We start from the raw sequence: 21,606 nt of genomic DNA, 5'->3' as shown, positions 1-21,606 counted from the left end.
CCATGGAACACTAAAGAGCAGCTAGATTATTTCCATGGACATCTATTTGAAGCAAAAGCTGCAGGAGTGTGAACATATACAAACCATGGCAATTGTAGGAAAACTGTTGATGCACAAAGCCGAAAGCACACCCCACACGCTAGCCAGCTAGCACTAAACGCACCAACCTTGGGGAAATATCGCATCCCTGCTGCATAAAAGCGCCCAGAGAAAACCAGAGACTATTAAAGATTCCAAACTCGTTCGTAGATTCGCTAGGTCCCAGTTGCCCATCCTCAAACTCCTCAGTGTGCCACTCGTAAGGACTGAAGCGGCTAACAAGGAAGAGCACAACACTAACTCCAATGTAGGCGAATACAATGCACATCCAGATCTCGTAGGCCAATGGGTCCAGGAAGGAGAAGACACCTGGTTTGGATTTCTGTGGTTTCTTGATCATAATGGATATTCCCAGACTCATGAAAGGTTTAGAGAAGTCAATCACCTCCTCTCTGACCAGAGTTATGGTAAGAGGAGCTACAGCTATGTCTGCTTTCTGTTAACAGTGAGAAGAGAAGGAATTAAGTGAAAGAGAAAAATAGACACACAAATATATTAGTCAGTGTGAAGTTTGTGTTATATTTTTAATACATCTTGTAGTTTCAGGCCCTGCTGAAAAGACTAGCATAGACCAACGTAAAGTTCCATTTTGGTCCAGACTGGGTTTTGCTGGTTTGCTGTTGGTCTAGCTGTTGGACCAGCATGGCCCAGCTATTTGGCCAACATGATTTTTCTGGTGAAGCTGGTAGACCAAAATGGCCATGTTGGATAAGCCAGTGATTAAAATTGCAGTCTTGATCTTATGGTCTTGGTCCTGAAACCTCATACAGTAAACATAGCTTTCTTATGAGCCTGGGTCTCATTAATCGGTCTCGGTCTCAGAACTTAAAGGTGACCCAGTTTCCAAGACCATGGACTGATTTCCAGAGTACTAAAGTTGGCACGGTATATTCACAATCATAGAGAATTTGCAAGAATTCTGTGGCTCTGAAAAGCTACTCTGGCACTGTACAAAACGGGTATAGTGTTTCAAATTAATGAAAGGCCGAATTTATTCAAATATATTGGTCTAGTATTGGTCTTGGTTTTAGGGAATCTGGTATTGGTCTGGGTTTTAGGGAGTCTGATATTGGTCTGGGTTTTAAGGGGTCTGGTATTGCTCTGTGTTTAAGGGAGTCTAGTATTAGTCTGGGTTTTATGGGGTTTGGTATTGCTCTGGTTTTTAGGGGGTCTGGTATTAGGGGGCCTGGAATTCCTCTGGCTTTTAGGAGGTCTGGTATTTATCTGGGTTTTAGGAGGTCTGGTATTGGTCTGGGTTTCAGGGAGACTGGTATTGGTCTGGGTTTTAGGGGGTCTTGTATTGCTCTGGGGTTTAGGGGGTCTGGTATTCCTTTGTCTTTTAGGAGGTCTGGTATTGGTCTGGGTTTCAGGTAGTCTGGTATTATTCTGGGTTTTAGGAGTCTTGTTTTGCTCTGGGTTTTAGGGGGTCTGGTATTGCTCTGGCTTTTAGGAGGTCTTGTATTGCTCTGGATTTAGGAGTTCTGGTATTGCTCTGGGTTTTAGGGGGTCTGGTATTGCTCTGGATTTAGGAGGTCTGGTATTACTATGGCTTTTAAGAGGTCTGATATTGATCTTGGTTTTAGAGGGTCTGGTATTGGTCTGGGTTTTATGGGGTCTGGTACTGCTCTGGGTTTTAGGGGGTGTAGTATTCCTCTGGCTTTTAGGGGGTCTGGTATTGCTCTGGTTTTAGGAGGTCTGGTATTGCTCTGGGTTTTACAGGGTATGGTATTGCTTTGGGTTTTAGGGCGTATGGTATTGGTCTGGGTGTCAGGGAGTCTGGTTATAGTCTGGGTTTTAGAAGATCTGGTATTCCTCTGGATTTTAAGGTGTCTTGTATTGCTCTGGCTTTTAGGAGGTTTGGTGTTGCTCTGGGTTTAGGGGGTCTGGTATTGCTCTGGGTTTTAGGGGGTCTGATATTGGTCTTGGTCTTTGAAGGTCTGGTCTTGGCTCCAAGTCTGCTAGTAAAGAACCAGATTCTTGCTGGTTAAAATGGTCAACTAATGTGCTCTTGCTGATTTACATATATGAGCAGGCCAGTTGCAGCCTAGTGGATACAATCCAGCACACCATCATCACATGCAGCATTCCAGCTTTTAAAATACATGCTGGTTACAAACTATGCTGGTCTTTTCAGCAGGGGTTTCCTGTGTTTTTCCTTGACTTTCCTGGAGTTGGTGTTAAGTGTTTCTCTATAGTTCGCTCTTGTGGGAGTGTGTATGAGTGTGTGTGTGTGTGTGTGTGCTTTGCTTCTCACCCCATACACAAGTTCCCCAACCATGCCATTCCAGATCTTGGTCTCAGCATCTCGTGCGCCATATTTTCCATCTGCCACAATCCTCAGCTGATATTTAAACATACAATGCTTTGCAATCTCAGCGGCCAGGTCCACACAGTAGCCCTCATAACGGTCATTATCAGTGAGTAACTCTGCATTCTTTTTCAGCATTACATACGGTGCCTCCTACAATAAACATGCATGCACAGTGCATGGGAATATAACCACATACATACAAATGTAGATCATTTTCAAACATATGGTATAAAATCTCTTACCAGGATTGTTGTCACAACAACCGTTTTGTTCTCCATTCCCATGGTGTCGTTGGGGAAAAGATCAGATTTTGTGACCGCCATTTTGTCCATCTCATTCCAGTAACCAATCTGAGGAAATGAACACATTCATGACATAGAAACTGCACTTCTGTATAGAACACAAAACACAAATGATGGAATGTTCACCAAAACATACACTACCGGTCAAAAGTTTGGGCACACTAGACTGAAAATGTGCTTCTTATAATTTTAAAAAACGTTTGACCTAAAGGCTTTTGTTTAAAGTACTGTATGAAGTATGTATTTTTTTACTAAGCTAACTTTTATATACATTTTTAATGGATGAGTAGGACATGCATACATGGGAACTCCTTCAATATGGTTTAAAAAGCATCCGAGATGGCACCTAATGAAGTTGGTTGAGAGAGTACCAAGAGTGCGCAAAGCTGTAATCTAGGCAAAGGAAGGCTACTTTGAAAAAGATAAAATATAAGATAGTTTTGATTTGATTTGTTTTATCACTAAATAATTCCCATATTTCCATTTGTGTTATAGTTAGTTTTAATGATTTACTAATAATATAATATAATATAATATAATATAATATAATATAATAATGTACAACAGTCCAAACTATGTAGTTAATGTAGTTGCTAGGGTACTCAAGTTCATGTAAACTGCAGAGTTTTAGTTTCAGACTGCGTTACCTTCACAGGGCCACTGTTCTTCAGCTCCATCACATTGACTGTGTAATTCACCCTCCTGCCATACTGATCAAACTGAATATTTCCTGTCAATCCATCCACACGCACCTGAGCAGACAAATGTAAACACATTCATGCCAAAACACACCAGTAAAATGCCCTAAAGTTATCACACACAGTCAACAAGTATTCATAATGTGTTGGCAGAGCAGACCTGTTTGAGAGCACGCTCAATCTCCACCCCCTGTGCCCACGGCACCGCAGGATTGGCCAAGCAGTCTCCGTTGTTGCCACGTCGACTGATATCAATTCTTTGTTTATGCAGGAAGCGGAATGCCTCTGTCATTACTTGCACAGCATCATATGTGAGAGCAGAAGTGTACTGCAAGGTAGAGAAAATATGAAAACCATAAAATTATATTCCACCATTCTTCTGGATTGAGAATATATTCTTAATCAATTCTTTCACCATTGTCTCTCACTTTCCTCTCTGCTTGTACTTCTTTTCTTAAACTATGTATTGCACCACTTCTCATATTATTGTCTCCTTAGGATTCGCTTATGTTATATTCCTCATTTGCAAGTCACTTTGAGAAAAAGTTTCTGGTAAATTAATAAATGTAAAGGTTTATATAGAAACAAAAAGCGACTCTCAGCTCTCTTTAGTTGCCCAAATCCAAAAAACTAAAAGAAAACACAAAAGTAACACCACTTGAAATTCTACAGAAAACAACAGATTAAACATTAACCCCTTTGAACTAATAAATGTTGTAGAGTTCAAAATGAAATTATATCCCCAAAATTTCATATCTCCTACTTTTCATCTAAAGGAACATCTGATTAAATACACAAAATTAAATACAGTTTTCTTTAGAAATAATCTAAGGCTGTGAAATGCTAATTAACTAATTAATCGCACAGTTTTCTGTGATTAATCATGGTACATGGTACATTAAAACAAACATTCAAATATAATCATAAATATATTAACTTTATCCTTTGTCTCAAAGAACTTGCAAGAAATTGGTTAGTCAATATTTATTTAAACTTTTTTAAATGTTTATGAGGACTTTGTTAATAATAGAATAAAACGGGCATATTCCATTTATATCAAGCTTTATTGGCAAGATAAACTTAAGTGTACATTACCAATGCATTATTAGACACTATACAGATTGAATGCTGAAACATATTTTGCTAAAGTTTAAAATCTCAAAACTATTATTTTCTCTGGCTGCCGTTCGAGTCTCTTGTGCAGTTTCACGTCTGACACTGGTTGAGATGACAGTGAGAGAGTGTTTTCGGGCAATGCAAAGAGATAAGGCAGCCTGCCTGTATCTCTCCCAAACCTGGATCACCACTTTCGGGTAAAGTCTCCAATCTCCATACAGTAAATCTGCTCCACACAGATTCTGTGCTAGGATGCGCAGTCGAGATGAGCGTGTACCTACTGGAAATCTATATTTGCCAATTTTAGCCACAGGAAGTTGAGAAAAACATTAGTGAATTTTCAGGAAGTAAAAAAAAAAAAAAAAAAAAACAAAATGGATACTGTATTAATTGTGTTAATTCTTTTAAACAGTCAACTATTAATTGCAGAAATTAACAGGTAAAATTTCCAAGCCCTAAAATAAACAAAAAATTACAAACTTGGACACATTTTAGAAAGCAAAATTATCAAGGTATTTTGAGAAACGAGCTTTATGATCATAAAAATATTGATGCCTTCCACATCAGTCTGCTGATACTAAAGGTTTCTCATTGAAAGCGATGAGCAAACAGACGCTGAGGGGAACGTTTGCAATCTATATAGTGATGCGCAGGGCTCTTGGGAGTGAGAACAGGTTGATATAAAGAGAGAAGAAGATTTGTAAAAAAGGGAGATTTTCTTTCTGGTTTTTATAATTATTAGATATGTGAATGACGGATCAAGCATAACAAATAAAGGTATGACGATTATGAACAAAAATTCTGTTGGCTGCATTTTTATTGCATCAGTAATTTAAATATTTTCACTCTCTTACTCTGATTCTGCTGTCTGCTCCAGGGTACTCCTTCTCTTCCAGTGCCTCCCAGCGCTGGTCAAATTTAGCAACAAGCGGATCGTCAAAATCCACAATCTGAAATCCAGACACATTCGCTCCTCCATACTGAATCTTGGACAAATCTCCATCCACAAAGCCCTACAAAAACACACACCTTTAATAATAACATATGATTCATGTCAAAATAACACAGTGTAACTGTGGCATGATGCGACAAGTTTCCAGCGTCAAGCAATTTGTCACTCCACTCTGAATGCAAAAGTACTTTCAGATGCAGAATCATAACAGCAAATCAGAACATATTTGTTGTTTAATGTACAGTTATGTGAAGTGGGATTTTAGACCAATGAGATTTCACAGTGGGCAGGGCTACACAGTGAAATGCCACAGAAATAGAACCGAAGTGATCAACAAAATATCCTGTCACTTGTCGCTTATCACGGTCAAGACTGGTTAGGAAAACAACTTATTTTCAACAAATTATGACTTAAATGTAAGTCTGAACCTTCGAACAAACAAAGCTATCATATGGCGAAGACTTGAAATATGGTGCACAAGTCATATGGACTACTTTTATGGTGCTTTTTTGTCTATTTTGGAGCTTGACAGCCCCACTATTGACCTGTTTCATGAATCATGTGATGTCACTGTATGACTGCGCTGCCATGTTTGTGACTAAAATTCCATATACCTTCAATGTGCTGTGCTGTGGGATGCGGCATAAGCCAGCAAATGTTTTTTTCTATTTATAAATCTTGAAAAGGTGATTCTGCTGTTTAATTACCAGAGCCAAAATGTAAATTTTCTTTCAATAAAGTTTTACATTGTAATAAATAAAAAGCACTATAATGTGAATATTTAGTACATATTTAATGTGTACAGTTGAGAAGTTTACATACACTTAGGCTGAAGTCATTAAAACTCATTTTTTAACCACTCCACAGATTTCATATTAGCAAACTATAGTTTGCTAATTGTTTAGAATATCTACTTTGTGCATGACACGAGTCATTTTTCCAACAATGGTTTACAGACAGATTGTTTCACTTTTAATTGACTATATCACAGTTCCAGTGGATCAGAAGTTTACATTCACTAAGTTATCTGTGCCTTTAAGCAGCTTGGAAAATTCCAGAAAATGATGCAAATCCTTTAGGCAACTAGTCTAACTGGAGTCAATTGGAGGTGTACCTGTGAATGTATTTTAAGGTCTACCTTAAATGGGAAAATCAAAAGAAATCAGCCAAGACCTCAGAAAAAAAAATGTGGACCTCCACAAGTCTGGTTCATCCTTGGGAGCAATTTCCAAATGCCTGAAGGTACCACGTTCATCTGTACAAACAATAGTACGCAAGAATAAACACCATGGGACCACGCAGCCATCATACTGCTCAGGAAGGAGACACATTCTGTCTCCTAGAGATGAACATAGTTTGGTGTGAAAAGTGCAAATCAATCCCAGAACAACAGCAAAGGGCCTTGTAAAGATGCTGGAGGAAACAGGTAGACAAGTATCTATATCCACAGTAAAACGAGTCCTATATCGACATAACTTTAAAGGCTGCTCAGCAAGGAAGAAGCCACTGCTCCAAAACAGCCTTAAAAAAGCCAGAGTACAGTTTTCAACTGCACATGGGGACAAATATCTTACTTAATGTCCTCTGGTCTGATGAAACATAAATTGAACTTTTTGGCCTAATGACCATCGTTATGTTTGGAGGAAAAAGGGTGAGGTTTGCAAGCCGAAGAACACCATCCCAACTGTGAAGCATGGGGGTGGCAGCATCATGTTGTGGAGGTGATTTGCTGCAGGAGGGACTAGTGCATTTCACAAAACAGATGGCATCATGAGGAAAGACAATTATGTGGATATATTGAAGCAACATCTTAAGACATCAGCCAGGAAGTTAAAGCTTGGTCGCAAATGGGTCTTCCAAATGGACAATGACCCCAAGCATACCTCCAAAGTTGTGGCAAAATGGCTTAAGGACAACAAAGTCAAGGTATTGGAGTGGCCATCAAAAAGCCCTGACCCCAATTCGATAGAAATTCTGTGGGCAGATCTGAAAAAGCGTGTGTGAGGAGGCCTTCAAACCTGAGTCAGTTACACCAGTTCTGTCTGGAGGAATGGGCCAAAATTCCAGCAACTTATGGTGAGAAGCTTGTGGAAGGCTACCCAAAAAGTTTGACCAAAGTTAAACAATTTAAAGGAAATGCTACCAAATACTAACAAAGTGTATGTAAACTTCTGACCCACTGGGAATGTGATGAAAGAAATAAAAGCTGAAATATATAATTCTCTCTACTATTATTCTGACATTTCACATTCACGCACATCTCACCACGTGTCCCACCGAGAGCGAGAACCATATTATAGCGACCACGTGCAATGTCAGGAATTTTGAAAAAATGTATTTTAAATGTATAGTTTAAATGTATTTGGCTAAGGTATATGTAAACTTCTGACTTCAACTGTATATTTAAATGTCAGCGAAAGTCAAATTTGGCAACATTTGTGCTAATCTTAGACCTTTCCTGGGACTTTGCATGGATAAAAAGCATTTTTTTGTTGTTTTTCTTGAGATCATTTTATGAGTGTTTTTCCATTTACCGCCATTGTTTTCTCCCGCTGATGGTCACAAATATGGCAACTGAAGGGAAAAAGTGACATCACTAAAACAGGTCAATATGCTTTTGTTGTATGAAAAACATGTAAAAATATCCCCTTTTGTGTTCTACAGAACAAAGAAAATCATACATGTTTAGGTTTCATGACACTACGGTGAATAAATGATGACAATTTTAGTTCTTAGGTTGAACTATCCTTTTAATGGACAGCAATAAAAATATACAATGACAACTTACAAAATTAGCAATGATGTAATGATATCCTTTCACATGTCGACCAATTGTAATGACCTGGAGAGAAGGCAAGAAACAAATGTCTTTCACTAGAGCAATTTAATTAAAAAGGCGGGTAATATGCAGAACAGCATAAATACATTCTTGACCTTTCATGTGTGCCGTAATAAGTGTGTGTGATTGTGTGCACGTTTTTAGCATGCCACTTACCTGTTCCATAATGTCCTTGACTTTATCCTGTTCACAGTCTAGGATGACTCTCCTCTCTTTCTTGTTCTCGAGGTCCTGAAAGAGGGAGCGATATGCCTCGTCTTTCCACTCATCCTTAAGGTTCCCAACGTTAATGGCTGTTACCTGCCACTTCCTCTCTGCTGCTGTGTCCAGCACTGCCTGCAGAGTAGACAAGCCTACAGAGAAGGAAAGAGAGAAAGAGAGAGAGAGAGAGAGAGAGAGAGAGAGAGAGAGAGAGAGAGAGAGAGAGATGTATGTGACTGCTTTACATCAATGTCATCATAAAAAGTTTCATCAATCTGGCTTCTGCCATTTTGCTAAATGCACACACTCTTTCTCCAAAACCTGCCCTTTTTTAACCTAACTTTTTAAAATCATTATTTGATTGGACTGGGAAAACATTTTAACATTTAATTGAACTAAAAATGCAAAATAACCATTTTCATTTCCAAGATGATAAGTGGATGTCACACACATGCAAAGTGATGGGGTCACATGACAACTTGAAGCATTTGCTGCCTTCAAGTGTACCTGAGAAGCTTCTACATACGAGTTCAGGATTTGTTATATAATGTCACACATTAAAGTAGAAAACAAAATACAAAAGAAGCCAAACTAAAACAAATACACATTTAACAACAGCAAAAAGTATTTTTTTTTTCTGTTTTATTGATAGATAATGCACCTGCAACGCTTACACAACCTACGATTTATTAATGCATGGTCGCCTATCAAACAAATTATTAATACATTTTTGAGTTGTCGATTTAAAGCATTAATTAAGTGCGACTGACGCAATTAATCGTGCTTCCAGGCCCATACGTAAATGTAATAATAACAGTGGGGTACAACGGGGCTAAAGGCCCCATGGGGTAAAAGGCTCCTTTGATTTTATTTTCTCCCAAAACACTGAATTGCAACAGAAACTACCAAAGTACTCTCCTAAACATCTGTTTGTCACTATACACTGCAAAATTTTCCTGATCAATGAGATCTTTCTGTGTGGTGTCTAAAGGATGAGTTTGAGGCAATCTGATCTCATTTTAATATTTTTTTTAAATGTTGCAAATTTATGTAGCTAATGAAAATCCCTGAAATTAACACTTATTTTGAGACAATATACTTATTTATCATTTTCTGTTTTGTTCAAGGTTCATTAAATCAAAAGTTTTTATAACTGCCCAATAATAAAAGGCCCCCCTGTTGCATGGGCAACAGGTAGATTGATTGAGCAGAAAAAAGCACATTTTCCTTAAGGTGTGCCTTTAGCCCTGTTGTACCGTACATATTTTCCTACCATCAGAGCACTACAATCTCAAAGTACATGTAACTTCTTGTTTTTACAAGCCGCATCAGAAGTGGGCTAACCCTAATGCTTAAAAAAACCAACAGAACAAGAGCCAGGACGGATTGACAGCTGGATGAAGCGCAAAAGAATGCAGGAGTCTCAAGACGTGATTTTCATAGTTTCAACTTCTTATAAATGCAGCATTTATGATGCTGAAATCCAGAGAGACTCTACAAAAGCAACCATCTGATGCATACAAATGTAGGCTGATAATATTATTAAAAATAGCGCAGACAGAACGCAAGAGAGAAAGAAAGCATTCTGAGAGAACTGGACAGATTGACAAACTCAACTGCAAAATAGATTACTGTAGAGTTTAGGATTATGTTAAATTATATGGGAATAAAACAAACAATATACTGACTTCTAAAGCCACTTTTTGTTTTGTCTAATCAATGCTGTACTTGTCTGCCACAATAATGCAATTTATTTGTATCTGAATTACACATAAATACATATACACCGATCAGCCACAACATTAAAACCACCTTCCTAATATTGTGAAGGTCCCCCTCATGCCGCCAAAACAGCGCCAACCTGCATCTCAGAATAGCATTCTGAGATGCTATTCTTCTCAACACAATTGTACAGAGCGGTTATCTGAGTTACCGTAGACTTTGTCAGTTCGAACCAGTCTGGTCATTCTCCGTTGATCTCTCTCATCAACAAGACATTTCCATCCGCAGAACTGCCCCTCACTGGATGTGTTTGGTTTTTGGCACCATTCTGAGTAAATACTAGAGACTGTTGTAGAGACTCAAACCAGCCCATCTGGCACAAACAATCATGCCACGGTCCAAATCACTGAGATCACATTTTGAACTTGAACTGAAATTGAAATGATTTCACAAAATCATTAACTTTCCATTGCTTTCTGCTATCTTTCATGTTGGCATGCCCCTTTCAACAACACAACTTGGCAACTCATCATGGTATCATCTAGATTTCCCAGTTTCCCACTGGTAAATATGACTTCACTTAGTAATTCATGTGCTTGGAACTCATAACTACGACATTTCCGACTCTCCGACTTGAAAGGCACAATACTACTGCTTGAAATTTTTATCATGGAACAATGCATTTCAGTTTTAAAAAAATAAATAATAGCAGATATTATACTGTTTACTGCACTGTATTCCATTCTGATCATAGCCTAGGTCTGTCACAGAGACAGACCTTGTGATTCTCAAGCCACCTATTTCAGTGATATCTGTCAGGTAGTACGGACATTTTATATGTGGTATTAGAAAAAAATAACTTACCACACCTTTAATTACAGTTCTAAAACGTAATATTTTCAAGCTTCATGTCTACTAGCTTCACTGTGTCTTCTTAAATTAAATTAAATCTCATTTACAGCTGCTTCTGTTTTAACCACTGTTCTACTTTAATCAACCACTACTTCAAATTACACCCAAAGGCCTCGATCTTAGGAGTATTTAAATTACACTAGAAAGCCCCTTAGGGCACTTTTTATACTTCATTTATGATTTCTCCTCTCTCTCTCTTTCTCTCTCTTTATTTTAGCATTCTCTCTTTTGGTCATTTGCTCTTTCGTACTTTCCTTCTCTTAAGCTCTCATCTTATCCTACACCCCCACCCCCTCTTTTCTCTCTCTCGGTTGATTTCATATCTAGGTCTTGCAGGAGAGATTTATTTCTCTGCCTCAAACCAGAGATGCAGCACATATCGGACACTCCAGTCAATGGTGAAAACATTCAAAAACCATTCAGCCAACACAGTCGCACTAACAGAAATTCTGAGATATTTCTGTTAGAAAATATTGGGTAAGTGCTCAAGGAATACAACAACACAATAGACAGTTACACCATTTCCTAGTCTTCCATGTAAATCTCACTTTTTGTCTTAGGCTGCCGCGACTGTGACAGGCAAGAGGACATTTTGTTGGTCACTTGGTTTCTATTTTTGTGGTTCTATTCTCTGTGAAATCTCATTTGTCCAAAATCCTGCTCCATATAACGGTACATTAATAATTAAATAGGTTCTGATTGACTGTGTCATGTCACAGCAGTTTCGCATTCAGTTTAGACAGAAAAATGGTTAATTGCTGGAAACTTATTGCATTTGGTTAGTACACAATGTTGTTACCCTCATAGAGTACAAATGTTTGTACAGTCTCCCGAAACAACATTATATACCACTATATAACACAAAATAAACTTAACTTAATACTAAAAAGACTAAATACATATAGTGTTAAAGGTGCACTCATTAATATTTTTTTATGTTGCACTGAGACTTAGCTGTGTAGATTCAGCATCACATACTGCTAACATTGTAGAAAAGTGCTATTTACAGTCAGCCATGATTAATATCATATATTAATCATATTCAGCTGGTCATATGATTCAACATGGCAGTGCTCACAAATGTTAGCCCAGCCTCATTTAAAAGACTAATATGACTAGAGTCTTCATCTCCTGTGAGTATTTTTGTTCAAAAATTTTGCAAATAGCAAAAAAAAACAAAACAAAAAAAAACAAATTCACTGAATGTGCCTTTAAGTTGGCACATAGTAAGCACTAGAACCACTGAGAGGAGAATAGTTTCATTGTGTATTTCTCAGTGGCAGTCCAAGGTGTGAATACATAGTTAAAACAGGTATAAATAATGCATACAGAGATAGAGAAATGGAGAGTGAGGAAAGGAAGACTGTAAATGTGCTTATCTGTAAGCACTCCCAACCAACATGCTCTTTCTCCAACAGGCATTTTACCACAAAGTAATAGGGTTATTGATTGAATTCTCTAGTGTATATGTGTGTGTGTGTGTGTGTGTGTGTGTGCATGTATGTGTGTGTTTGCACATGCGTGTGCGTGTAAACAGCACTGAAAGTGCCTTGCCTGAGAAAAAAGATAGAGTGCATACATTGTTCAGAAGAAAGAGAGATCATTTACCTCTGTCACTGTCATAGAGATAGGCAAACTTCTCCCACTTGTAATACTCCACCAGGCTGATTAGAGGTCCTTTGATATCAGGCCTCATTTGCAGGACAAACTGGTTGAGTCCATCGGCTGGGAAACTGGGCGTGATGAAGGACACGTGCAGCGTTTCACAGAATGACGTTATGGTGTTCACCGATTTCTTATCGTAGAAGCCAAAGATCGCATACACTCCCCTGGAAAACTGGGAGCAAACTGAAAAACAAACAAACAAAAAAACAGACATCAATATAACTGATGCCAGGGGCAAAACAATATGAACGCCAGCATGGCACTGGTCTACCCACATTAACGGCTTGTCCAACCAATCATAGCTGTAAAAAGGTTTGAAAATAATGTGAAAAACAAATAAACAAAAAATTATTGCACACAAAATGATCATATTTCAAATGCATGTACATTCACTGAGCAGTTTATTAGGAACACTATGGTCCTAATAAAGTGCCCGACGTGGTCTTCTGCGGTTGTAGCCCATCTACCTCAAGGTACAACGTGTTCTGCTCACTACAGTTGTACAGAGTGGTTTTCTGAGTTACCATAGCCTTTCTGTCAGCTCGAACCAATCTGGGCTGCATTTCCAAAAAGCATCATAAACTTAAGTTGATCGTAGAGACCACTGGCACCAATGGTTCCTACAATCTACTTAGCCTTACAATGCTTTTGGGAAACGCAGCCCTGGCCATTATCCATTGACCTATTTCATCAACAAAGCATTTCCATCCACAGAACTGCTGCTCACTGGATGTTTTTTTTTGTTTTTGTGTAAAAATCCCAAGAGATCAGCAGTTACAGAAATACTCAAACCAGCCCGTCTGGCATCAACAATTATGCCACAGTCAAAATCACTGAGATCAAATTTTTTCCCCATTCTGATGGTTGATGTGAACATTAAATGAAGCTCCTGATCCGTATTTGCCTGATCTTATGCACTGCACTGCTGCCACACAATTGGCTGCTTAGATAATCGCATGAATAAGTAGGTGTACAGGTGTTCCTAATAAAGTTCTAATTGAGTGTATATATCTGTTCTAATGTATATCTGTGAATCTCACGATGAGGCATCCAGGTCACAATTTACCTCATAAAACAAAAGAAAAAAAATAATATTGTTTGCATAAAGAAAATAACGTCTTTTTTTTTTTGCATTTTGACATTATTTTCAGGATAATTAAACACATTTGACCTCATTCTCATTAATGTATTTGCTGTACTGCCTTTAATAAAAAAACATTATACCTGCAAAATAGTATTTAATAAAAAATACAAGACAATAAAATACAATAAAAATTCAGCTGAACTGTCCTGGTAAAGTCAGCATGCAAATGTTTTTTTTTTTTTTTTTTTTTTTATTGTATATTTGATATATTTCTTTCTTTTGGTTTGAGCATGAACATGGACATGGACATTTCTTAACAAGTTTCATCAGATTCACCCACATATACTATCTACCTTCAGATACGCAACAACTTCAAAAAGGCAAACTAAGATAAATTAAAACGGGTCCTGCTACACTTTCACTGGCTGCAAGTTTTATGGTTTGGGCCTCGCTATGCAGTAAATGGATCAGGGCCCGTATTCACAAAGATATTTATCTTACCACTAGGAGTTCTCCAAAGGGTTCCTAGCTAGGAGGTTTTGCTTAAAACCTATTCACAAAACTGCTAAGAGCAAGTTTTACTATGGAAATCTCAATATAAGTGTAAGGCGGAGTTGTATTCCACTACAGTTACAATTTAAATCATTGGTAATTAGAATACAGTTACATTCAAAAAGTATTTTGATCGCTGAAGAGATTACTTTGCATTTTATTGTCATTTGTTTCATTTAATATTTAGTCCTTTCAGATGGAAAACATTTATACATATAAATGATGCGATCCAAAGTGCATTTGAACAGCGGTGAAACACTTTCTTATGTGTTACATTCATTCGAGCAGACAGAGAAGTAAGTTTGAAGTAAGTTTGGAGCAGAAGAAATAGAAATAAACCTTGTGTAAATTGTCAGCTTTACGCTAAGCTAAAATGCTATTTCTACCCATTTTACATGCACGTTACCAGGCACAATCATATTTTTTTATCTAGAAAATTCACGTTGGATCATAATTTCTTTTTTTCTAGTAAGAGCTTTGATATTAGGGCAAAAATCGTATTCTTGATAATTTTTTCATTGTTTTCCTGTAAAAATATCTAAAAATCCTTAAAACATGATCAATTTGATTTATCTTGTTTTAGAAACAACACTGCATAAGATATTTAGGTTTTTCAGAGAATGTATTTTTAACATGTGCATTTTGTCTTAATGTACTGGCAGAGTTTTAATAGTCAAAATAATTGAAAAAATCTACCAGTGCTGAAGAAATAATCCAAAGTATTTAGAATACGTTACTGACCTTGAGTAATCTAACGGAATACGTTTAGAAATGTTTATAAATTACATTTTACAGCATGTATTCTGTCATCTGTAGTGGAATACATTTCAAAAGTAACCCTCCAAACCCTGGCTATGGATGACGTCACGTTTTATGAGCGCACTCTTTTAATATGCCCACAGTGATTGGTAGACAGGGAACCGCTATTTGTCAGTGAAGACAGACAACGGTATACTATTAGATGATAGATGGATGGATGGAAAGACGGACGGACGGACAGATAGATAGATAGATAGATTTTTTTTCTTTAATGAACATTTCTTCATCCTGTGTTGGTGCAATGAAGTACAATACAGCATGAAATACAGCATCAGTACACTTGATAGCCCCGCTATGGCTGTGAATGACTCATTTTTTTCTCTGCAGCGAGAGTGCATCCACAGTAGTAAACATGCTATGAATTGTCGGATGATATGCAGTCTGCAGAGGGTATAGTTCAATTGATGATTCTGCTGATGTGGACTGGCCACCTGTCCAGGGTGTTTCCCTGCCTTCGGCCAGAGACAGCTTGGATAGGCTCCAGCACTACCCGTGACCCTACGTAGGACAAGCAGCTATAGAAGATGGATGGATGGATGAATGGATGGATTCTGCTGACTGATGACATTTCCCAATTCCCAATTCATCCGCACTACACAGTTTCATTTTGATGTGGCCAGGGAGCTTAGAGTTGTCAAAACCTTTATCTCCGGTGCAATTGGGTTGTTTCAGGTACACTTCTAACTAAGTTTTCAATAATAAAAACACCCTCGCAATTCAGGTGATACCTATTTTAAAGGTCAATGTCAATATTAGTACCCGACCGATATATATTAGCCTTTCACCGATATATTGGTATCAGCGTATATTTTACCGATATGCAAACTTTTTTCAGAACATATAATGCAGAAAACAATGCTTTAGAATTGGTGTCATAGCGTAGTTTGTCCAACTCCATTGTTTACAGAGCTGAGCTGACAGTGGCTCTGCAGACAGGGCGGAGTTGAGTGGTGTCTCGGTAAGTTAACTAGTTTGTGAAATACATACTGGAAACTTAATAAACAATGACCCATCATTTTCCCTTTTCAATATAACTAATATAACATTAACCTTGTCCCTGACAACCATGTCACTCATGTCTGTTTGCTGTTAGCCAGCTATAGTTTGTCAGTGCAGTAAGTAATGTAGCAGATTGAAAGGTAAACATCAGAGCATCTTTTTGCAGCTCAACAGACAATGGTGCGGTGGTGGATTGTGTCTGATGAGTGTTGATTTCATGCTATGTTGTTACCTAGTTGGTGAGACACAATGCTGGAGAGTAAAATAAACAACGTCCTTCTTTTACTCTCCGTGACAACGAGCTTAGAGCTAACTAGCTAATCACGTAGCTACTTTCATTGTTGTCAGCTGAGTGGAAGCTAATGTGTAAACATGTATTCACCAAACTGTTTTGTTCAGGATTCACAGTTTGGTACCCTCTTCAACCAAACAATTCCAGTCGTTGCATTTATAAAATGTAATATTTAGAAGTCTGGTTTTCCACCATTGAAAGTTTCCCCTGAACTTGTATAGCAGAATATGGTGTAACACCGCTGCTTATCTGCAGTATTAAAATAGTCAGCATTTGACTGATACTAAACAGTACTGATGTTTATTTAGCTATTTATTTTATTTTTATTTATTCTTTATTTTAATGGTCAGCATTTGACTGATACTAAACAGTAATGATGTTTATTTAGCTATTTATATTGTTTTTATTTATTCTTTATTTAAACGGTCAGCATTTGACTGATACTAAACAGTGCTGATGTTTATTTAACTATTTGTTTTATTTTTATTTATTCTTTATTTTCTCAGTGTTCATTTCTAGAATTTGTTGACAATGTATAATAATAATGTCAAATATTCTTTGATAAAATATTTAAGAAAGCAGCCTTCTGAGTACCTTTGCATAGTCATATCGGTACAAAATCGGTGAAAAATCCACATAGAAAAGGTCTGTTTTCATTCCAGCTCAAAAATTAAATATATTGGCCACCATATCGGTAATCGGTGAATTTTCCCTCTCTAAAACCGGTATCGGTCTCAAAAATCCCATATCGGTCGGGCTCTAGTCAATATTATAATATTTATAATTACATTCAAATATATTGTTATTAAAATACATCGACTCAATTATGATTCAGGCAATAGCTTTTTGAACGGTCAAAGTCATAATAATATTCCAATACATCGTATTTAATGTGGACTGATGACAGCAGTCATGCTTCGGATCGTCTGTGAGTCACTTATGGATTTAGAAGTCCTCAGAACGACTTCTAAGCTGTTGTGGGTTTAGGAGCTACATTTAGCGTTAAAATCTTAGATGAAGATTTTACGAGTCCTAAAATTAGGAGTGATGCCCCTAATTTTTAAGATTTGCTCCTAAATTTCCATGTTAGGAGCTACTTTTAGCCTTAAGATGTTTTGTGAATATGGGCCCAGTTCTGTGCAATCCAGTGGGTTGTGAATGCTTATTTTATTTCTATGGTATTATATATCCGGCATGCAGTAAATTATTATTATAACAGTTATTTTTGCAGTGAATTTCTCTCCAAAACTAGCAAAACTACTACCCAACTTAACTGCACAGCATCGACCAATTATCTTTTGATAGTATCAGCAAATTCATGGCCAAAGTGAGACAGTAGTAGGATCACGTATTTAATTGGCTGGTACTAAACTTTACATGAGACAATATTAATATGAGACAATAATCCAACTTTGGTTCACTTAAACTGTATGACAAAAAAGTGTACTTATTCAACTGATGATTTTGCCTATATGAAGTGGTGAGCTAAGCGTCAATGGTTAGAAAGAGGAACAAAGATGAAGAGCCGAATCAGTGTCTGTAGTTATGTTGGTTGATAGACTAGGCTGTGTGTGTTGAGGTTAATCTGATCTGAGATTGTCACTGAGCATTGAAGAGAAAGAAATGTATTAGACACTGATGCCGCTCACTCCTAAATTCAGCCTGCTCTTTAAAACACAATAAATCTATGCAAACTTGTAATACACACTAATTAAACCCTTGGCAACAGCAAACCAATAAGACAGAAATAAGTTGGAGAAGGACACTCTGTCTTGTATTTTCAAAGTGTCATGAAACACCCCTGATTCAGCACCAGTCGTTCATGTAAAAAAGTGGGAGGGTAGTTGGTGGTGGTGGGGGGGGTAAAGCATGACAAAAGTGTTAACATGTCACAAGTGAAGACGATAGAACCATTTGCAAATCATGGATGTTTTGTAGCAACATTTGAGAATGAAGTGAGAACAGAGCAGACTTTGCCACCAAAACAAGGACTGCTTTGAGACTTAACATTAAGTCATAGATATTTATTTTTACAAGGAATGTTTCAGGTTTCAAGTTCAACTCTATTGACAGTGTTTGTGGCATAATGTTGATTACCACAGAAAATAAAATTGATTTTGTTCTCAAAAGCAACACTTTGTACAGTATGTTGTTCTTCAGCTTTTTTTTTTTTTTTTAGAAACCAAACCTACTGTACAGTAGCTTACTCAAAGAGCCTAGGTCTGTTTGATATTTTTCAGCTGTTTCTGATGAATTTTTTGAGCAGAATATGACATTAAACATTCATTCAGCTGCTCAGGTAAAAGCATACGGCTGCTGTATCTCAGACATGGCAAAAAGCACTGCACGTTTATAATAACAGCACTGCAAGTATATTAGCAATGCCTGAATTTAAAGTTATAACAGTGAAGAAGCATAAATCTGATTAAAAAATAAATAAAAGATCAATGTTTCCCCTTCCTTTTTCCCGTGGCTCTCAAATCTCATTTTCACTCCTGCATATTCAAGCTGGTGCATCATGTTTGGATACAAGACCCACAAGCAGTGGTTGAAAACGTGTCTTTGTTGGAAGAGAATCATGCACAGATCACGTGGTCTCAAGATCGGTATTGTTTTCATTTAATTCATGTTATTGCCATACAATTCTTATTTACTCGTGACAACCTATAAAACACAAGAAAGGTGCACTTCATTTTCGAAATTTCGCCAGTTTTTTAAATAAATGTTACAGTGAGAGTAATTTCTTAATTTGTGTCAACATATCAAAATGGCACTCATGAAAATTAAGAAGTAATAAAGACGCACATACCAATTCAACAGTGTAAACTCCCATTGATTTGTCTTTAGCAGGCTTCAGTGAACAACATCTTATAGAACATTCAGTACAAAAGTGTGAACATTTACAGAAATATTGATTGATTCTCTTTTGTTTACTTACCATTCCTTCAGAAAGAATTGTCATTTATGTCCACTGAATGACAATACTCTTTAATTCTCTCATACTGTTAAAGTTACATGCATCCCGGGGCTGGGTAGCTAAGCGAGTATTAAAGCTGACTACCACCCCTGGAGTTGCGAGTTCGAATCCAGGATGTGCTGAGTGACTCCAGCCAGGTCTCCTAGGCAACCAAATTGGCTCGGTTGCTAGGGAGGGTATAGTCACATGGGGTAACCTCCTTGTTGTCGCGATTAGTGGTTCTCACTCTCAATGGGGCGTGTGGTAAGTTGTGCGTGGATCGCAGCAAGTAGCATGAACCTCCACATGCTGGGAGGCTCCGTGGTGTCATGCCTAACGAGCCACGTGATAAGATGCGCGGACTGACTGTCTCAGAAGCAGAGGCAACTGATTGAGGTGAGTAACCGCGCCACCACGAGAACCCACTAATTAGTGGGAATTGGCATTCCAAATTGGGAGAAAAGGGGATAATGTTTTTAAATTATTTTTATAATCTTAATACATTCTCTTCAGCAGTCCAAATATAAGCTATACGCAAAACTGAAATCCACATTCTACGTATGGTATTAAATATTTTCAATATCTTCTATATTGTCACAAAATAAAACAATACGCTGAAATCCACATTCTGAAAATCTACATTCAATGATACTGAAAACCACATTCTATGATAAGAAATACAGTAGCTCTCTTAGTAGTCTATTACAGTTAAGCAAAGAGTTTTAAGAGACATTAAATTCATCAGAAAATGTAAGAAATGCAAGGTTGAACAATACTTCAGCAACTTTCAAATGTTCTACTAATAAGAATAAACTGAGTAACAAATAAACATATTAGAATGATTTTTTAAGGATTAGATGATGCAGTATATTCTTAGTAGGCTAGATTAAAGACTGCTGAAAATGGGGCTTGGCCATCATGGTTAAAAAGTAACTTTTAAAATAAATAATAATATAACACATATTATATTATAATATCTCAAACAGTAATAATAATTTCCAACATTACTAAAGTTTCTGCAGTATTTTTGATCAATTTAATGCATCCTTCGGTGAACAGACGTGTCAATTTCTTTCAAAAACAAAAATGCCTTTATGTTCTAAAACTTTTAAATGGTAGTGTATAAACTACAGTATATACAGTACGATGTTATTTCCATAAAAGTAATTTGTAAAGTAATTACTTAATTATTCAGCAAACTACTTATCAACTCTTACTTGAGTCATATTAATTCTCAGTTCTTCTACTCAAGTGAGTACTCAAATAAATTATTTCTTCAGTACACTGGAAAAAATGAATCAGTGGGGTTGTAATTGTAACAATACAAAAAATAAAATAAAAAAGACAATATTTTCAACAAATGAATCTATGTTTGTTCATTTACTTTGATATTTTAAATAACCTATTTAATATCATTAGTTGCAAACACTTAATTTTTATGGTTAAATATTGTATGTATTATCTTAAGTAAACTCTACACGTCTTTATTGGCATGTGGATTTTCGATATAGTATTTAAGTTACATTTTCTTAAAAGACTTGACTGTTGAATTTGAATGATGCGATTTGGTTTAAACAGCAGGAAACACATCTCCACAGTGGACTATGCCATGAGATACATGCGATTTTAAAGTAATTTGAATGTTTTTACATATGAAGCTGCACTTATTACTGTAAAAGACTTTTAAAAGAGTTTATTGTTGTAATGCTAAGTGATTGTGCACAGTGTGTGTGTGTGTGTGTGTGTGTGTGTGCGTGTGTGAGTGTGTTTTTCCCTCGGAGCTTGCCGTAGGCGGGTTGTATATGCATGCACGCCAGCTACGCAGACAGTCCAGTGGAGAGTTGCAAAGTGTGCTGCAACAAATAAATGTGGGGGAAGTTCTGTTCAAACTTCAACAAGTGTTTAGGCGAACCCGATACGAACGCTCGGGTACATTTCCTATGTCAAAACAAAGTTCTAGTCACAAAGGAGTCAAAACAACAGGAAAAAATAGGTAAGAATCAAATTAGATAAGAACAAATGTAATTGTTTAATGTTGTTACATAAGGTATGTTGAGGCAAAATGCTTGTTAAAAGAGCTGATTCAT

General features: G+C 37.1%; 1 protein-coding gene across 7 annotated transcripts in view; it reads right to left on the bottom strand.

Annotated features, from left to right (window-relative positions):
• Positions 1-21,606, bottom strand: part of gria2a (glutamate receptor, ionotropic, AMPA 2a) — a 60,081-nt gene that overhangs the window by 14,575 nt on the left and 23,900 nt on the right. For all 7 annotated transcript variants that reach the window (XR_007897752.1, XR_007897753.1, XM_051703171.1 and 4 more), the window contains exons 3-11: positions 12,761-13,000; positions 8,474-8,670; positions 8,267-8,320; positions 5,381-5,539; positions 3,571-3,738; positions 3,360-3,464; positions 2,653-2,760; positions 2,354-2,560; positions 168-535 (exon numbers count right to left, since the gene is read on the bottom strand). Coding sequence is in view for 5 of the 7 variants with exons in the window: in XM_051703171.1 (XP_051559131.1) it covers positions 168-535; positions 2,354-2,560; positions 2,653-2,760; positions 3,360-3,464; positions 3,571-3,738; positions 5,381-5,539; positions 8,267-8,320; positions 8,474-8,670; positions 12,761-13,000 (1,606 nt within the window). In the remaining 2 variants the exon portion in view is untranslated. The remainder of the gene's footprint in view (positions 1-167; positions 536-2,353; positions 2,561-2,652; positions 2,761-3,359; positions 3,465-3,570; positions 3,739-5,380; positions 5,540-8,266; positions 8,321-8,473; positions 8,671-12,760; positions 13,001-21,606) is intronic.

Source organism: Myxocyprinus asiaticus, chromosome 7 (genome assembly GCF_019703515.2).
Source record: "Myxocyprinus asiaticus isolate MX2 ecotype Aquarium Trade chromosome 7, UBuf_Myxa_2, whole genome shotgun sequence".
Taxonomy (NCBI): Eukaryota; Metazoa; Chordata; class Actinopteri; order Cypriniformes; family Catostomidae; genus Myxocyprinus; species Myxocyprinus asiaticus.
Note: the sequence above shows the minus strand (reverse complement) of the source record. Positions and strands in the feature narration are given on the sequence as shown.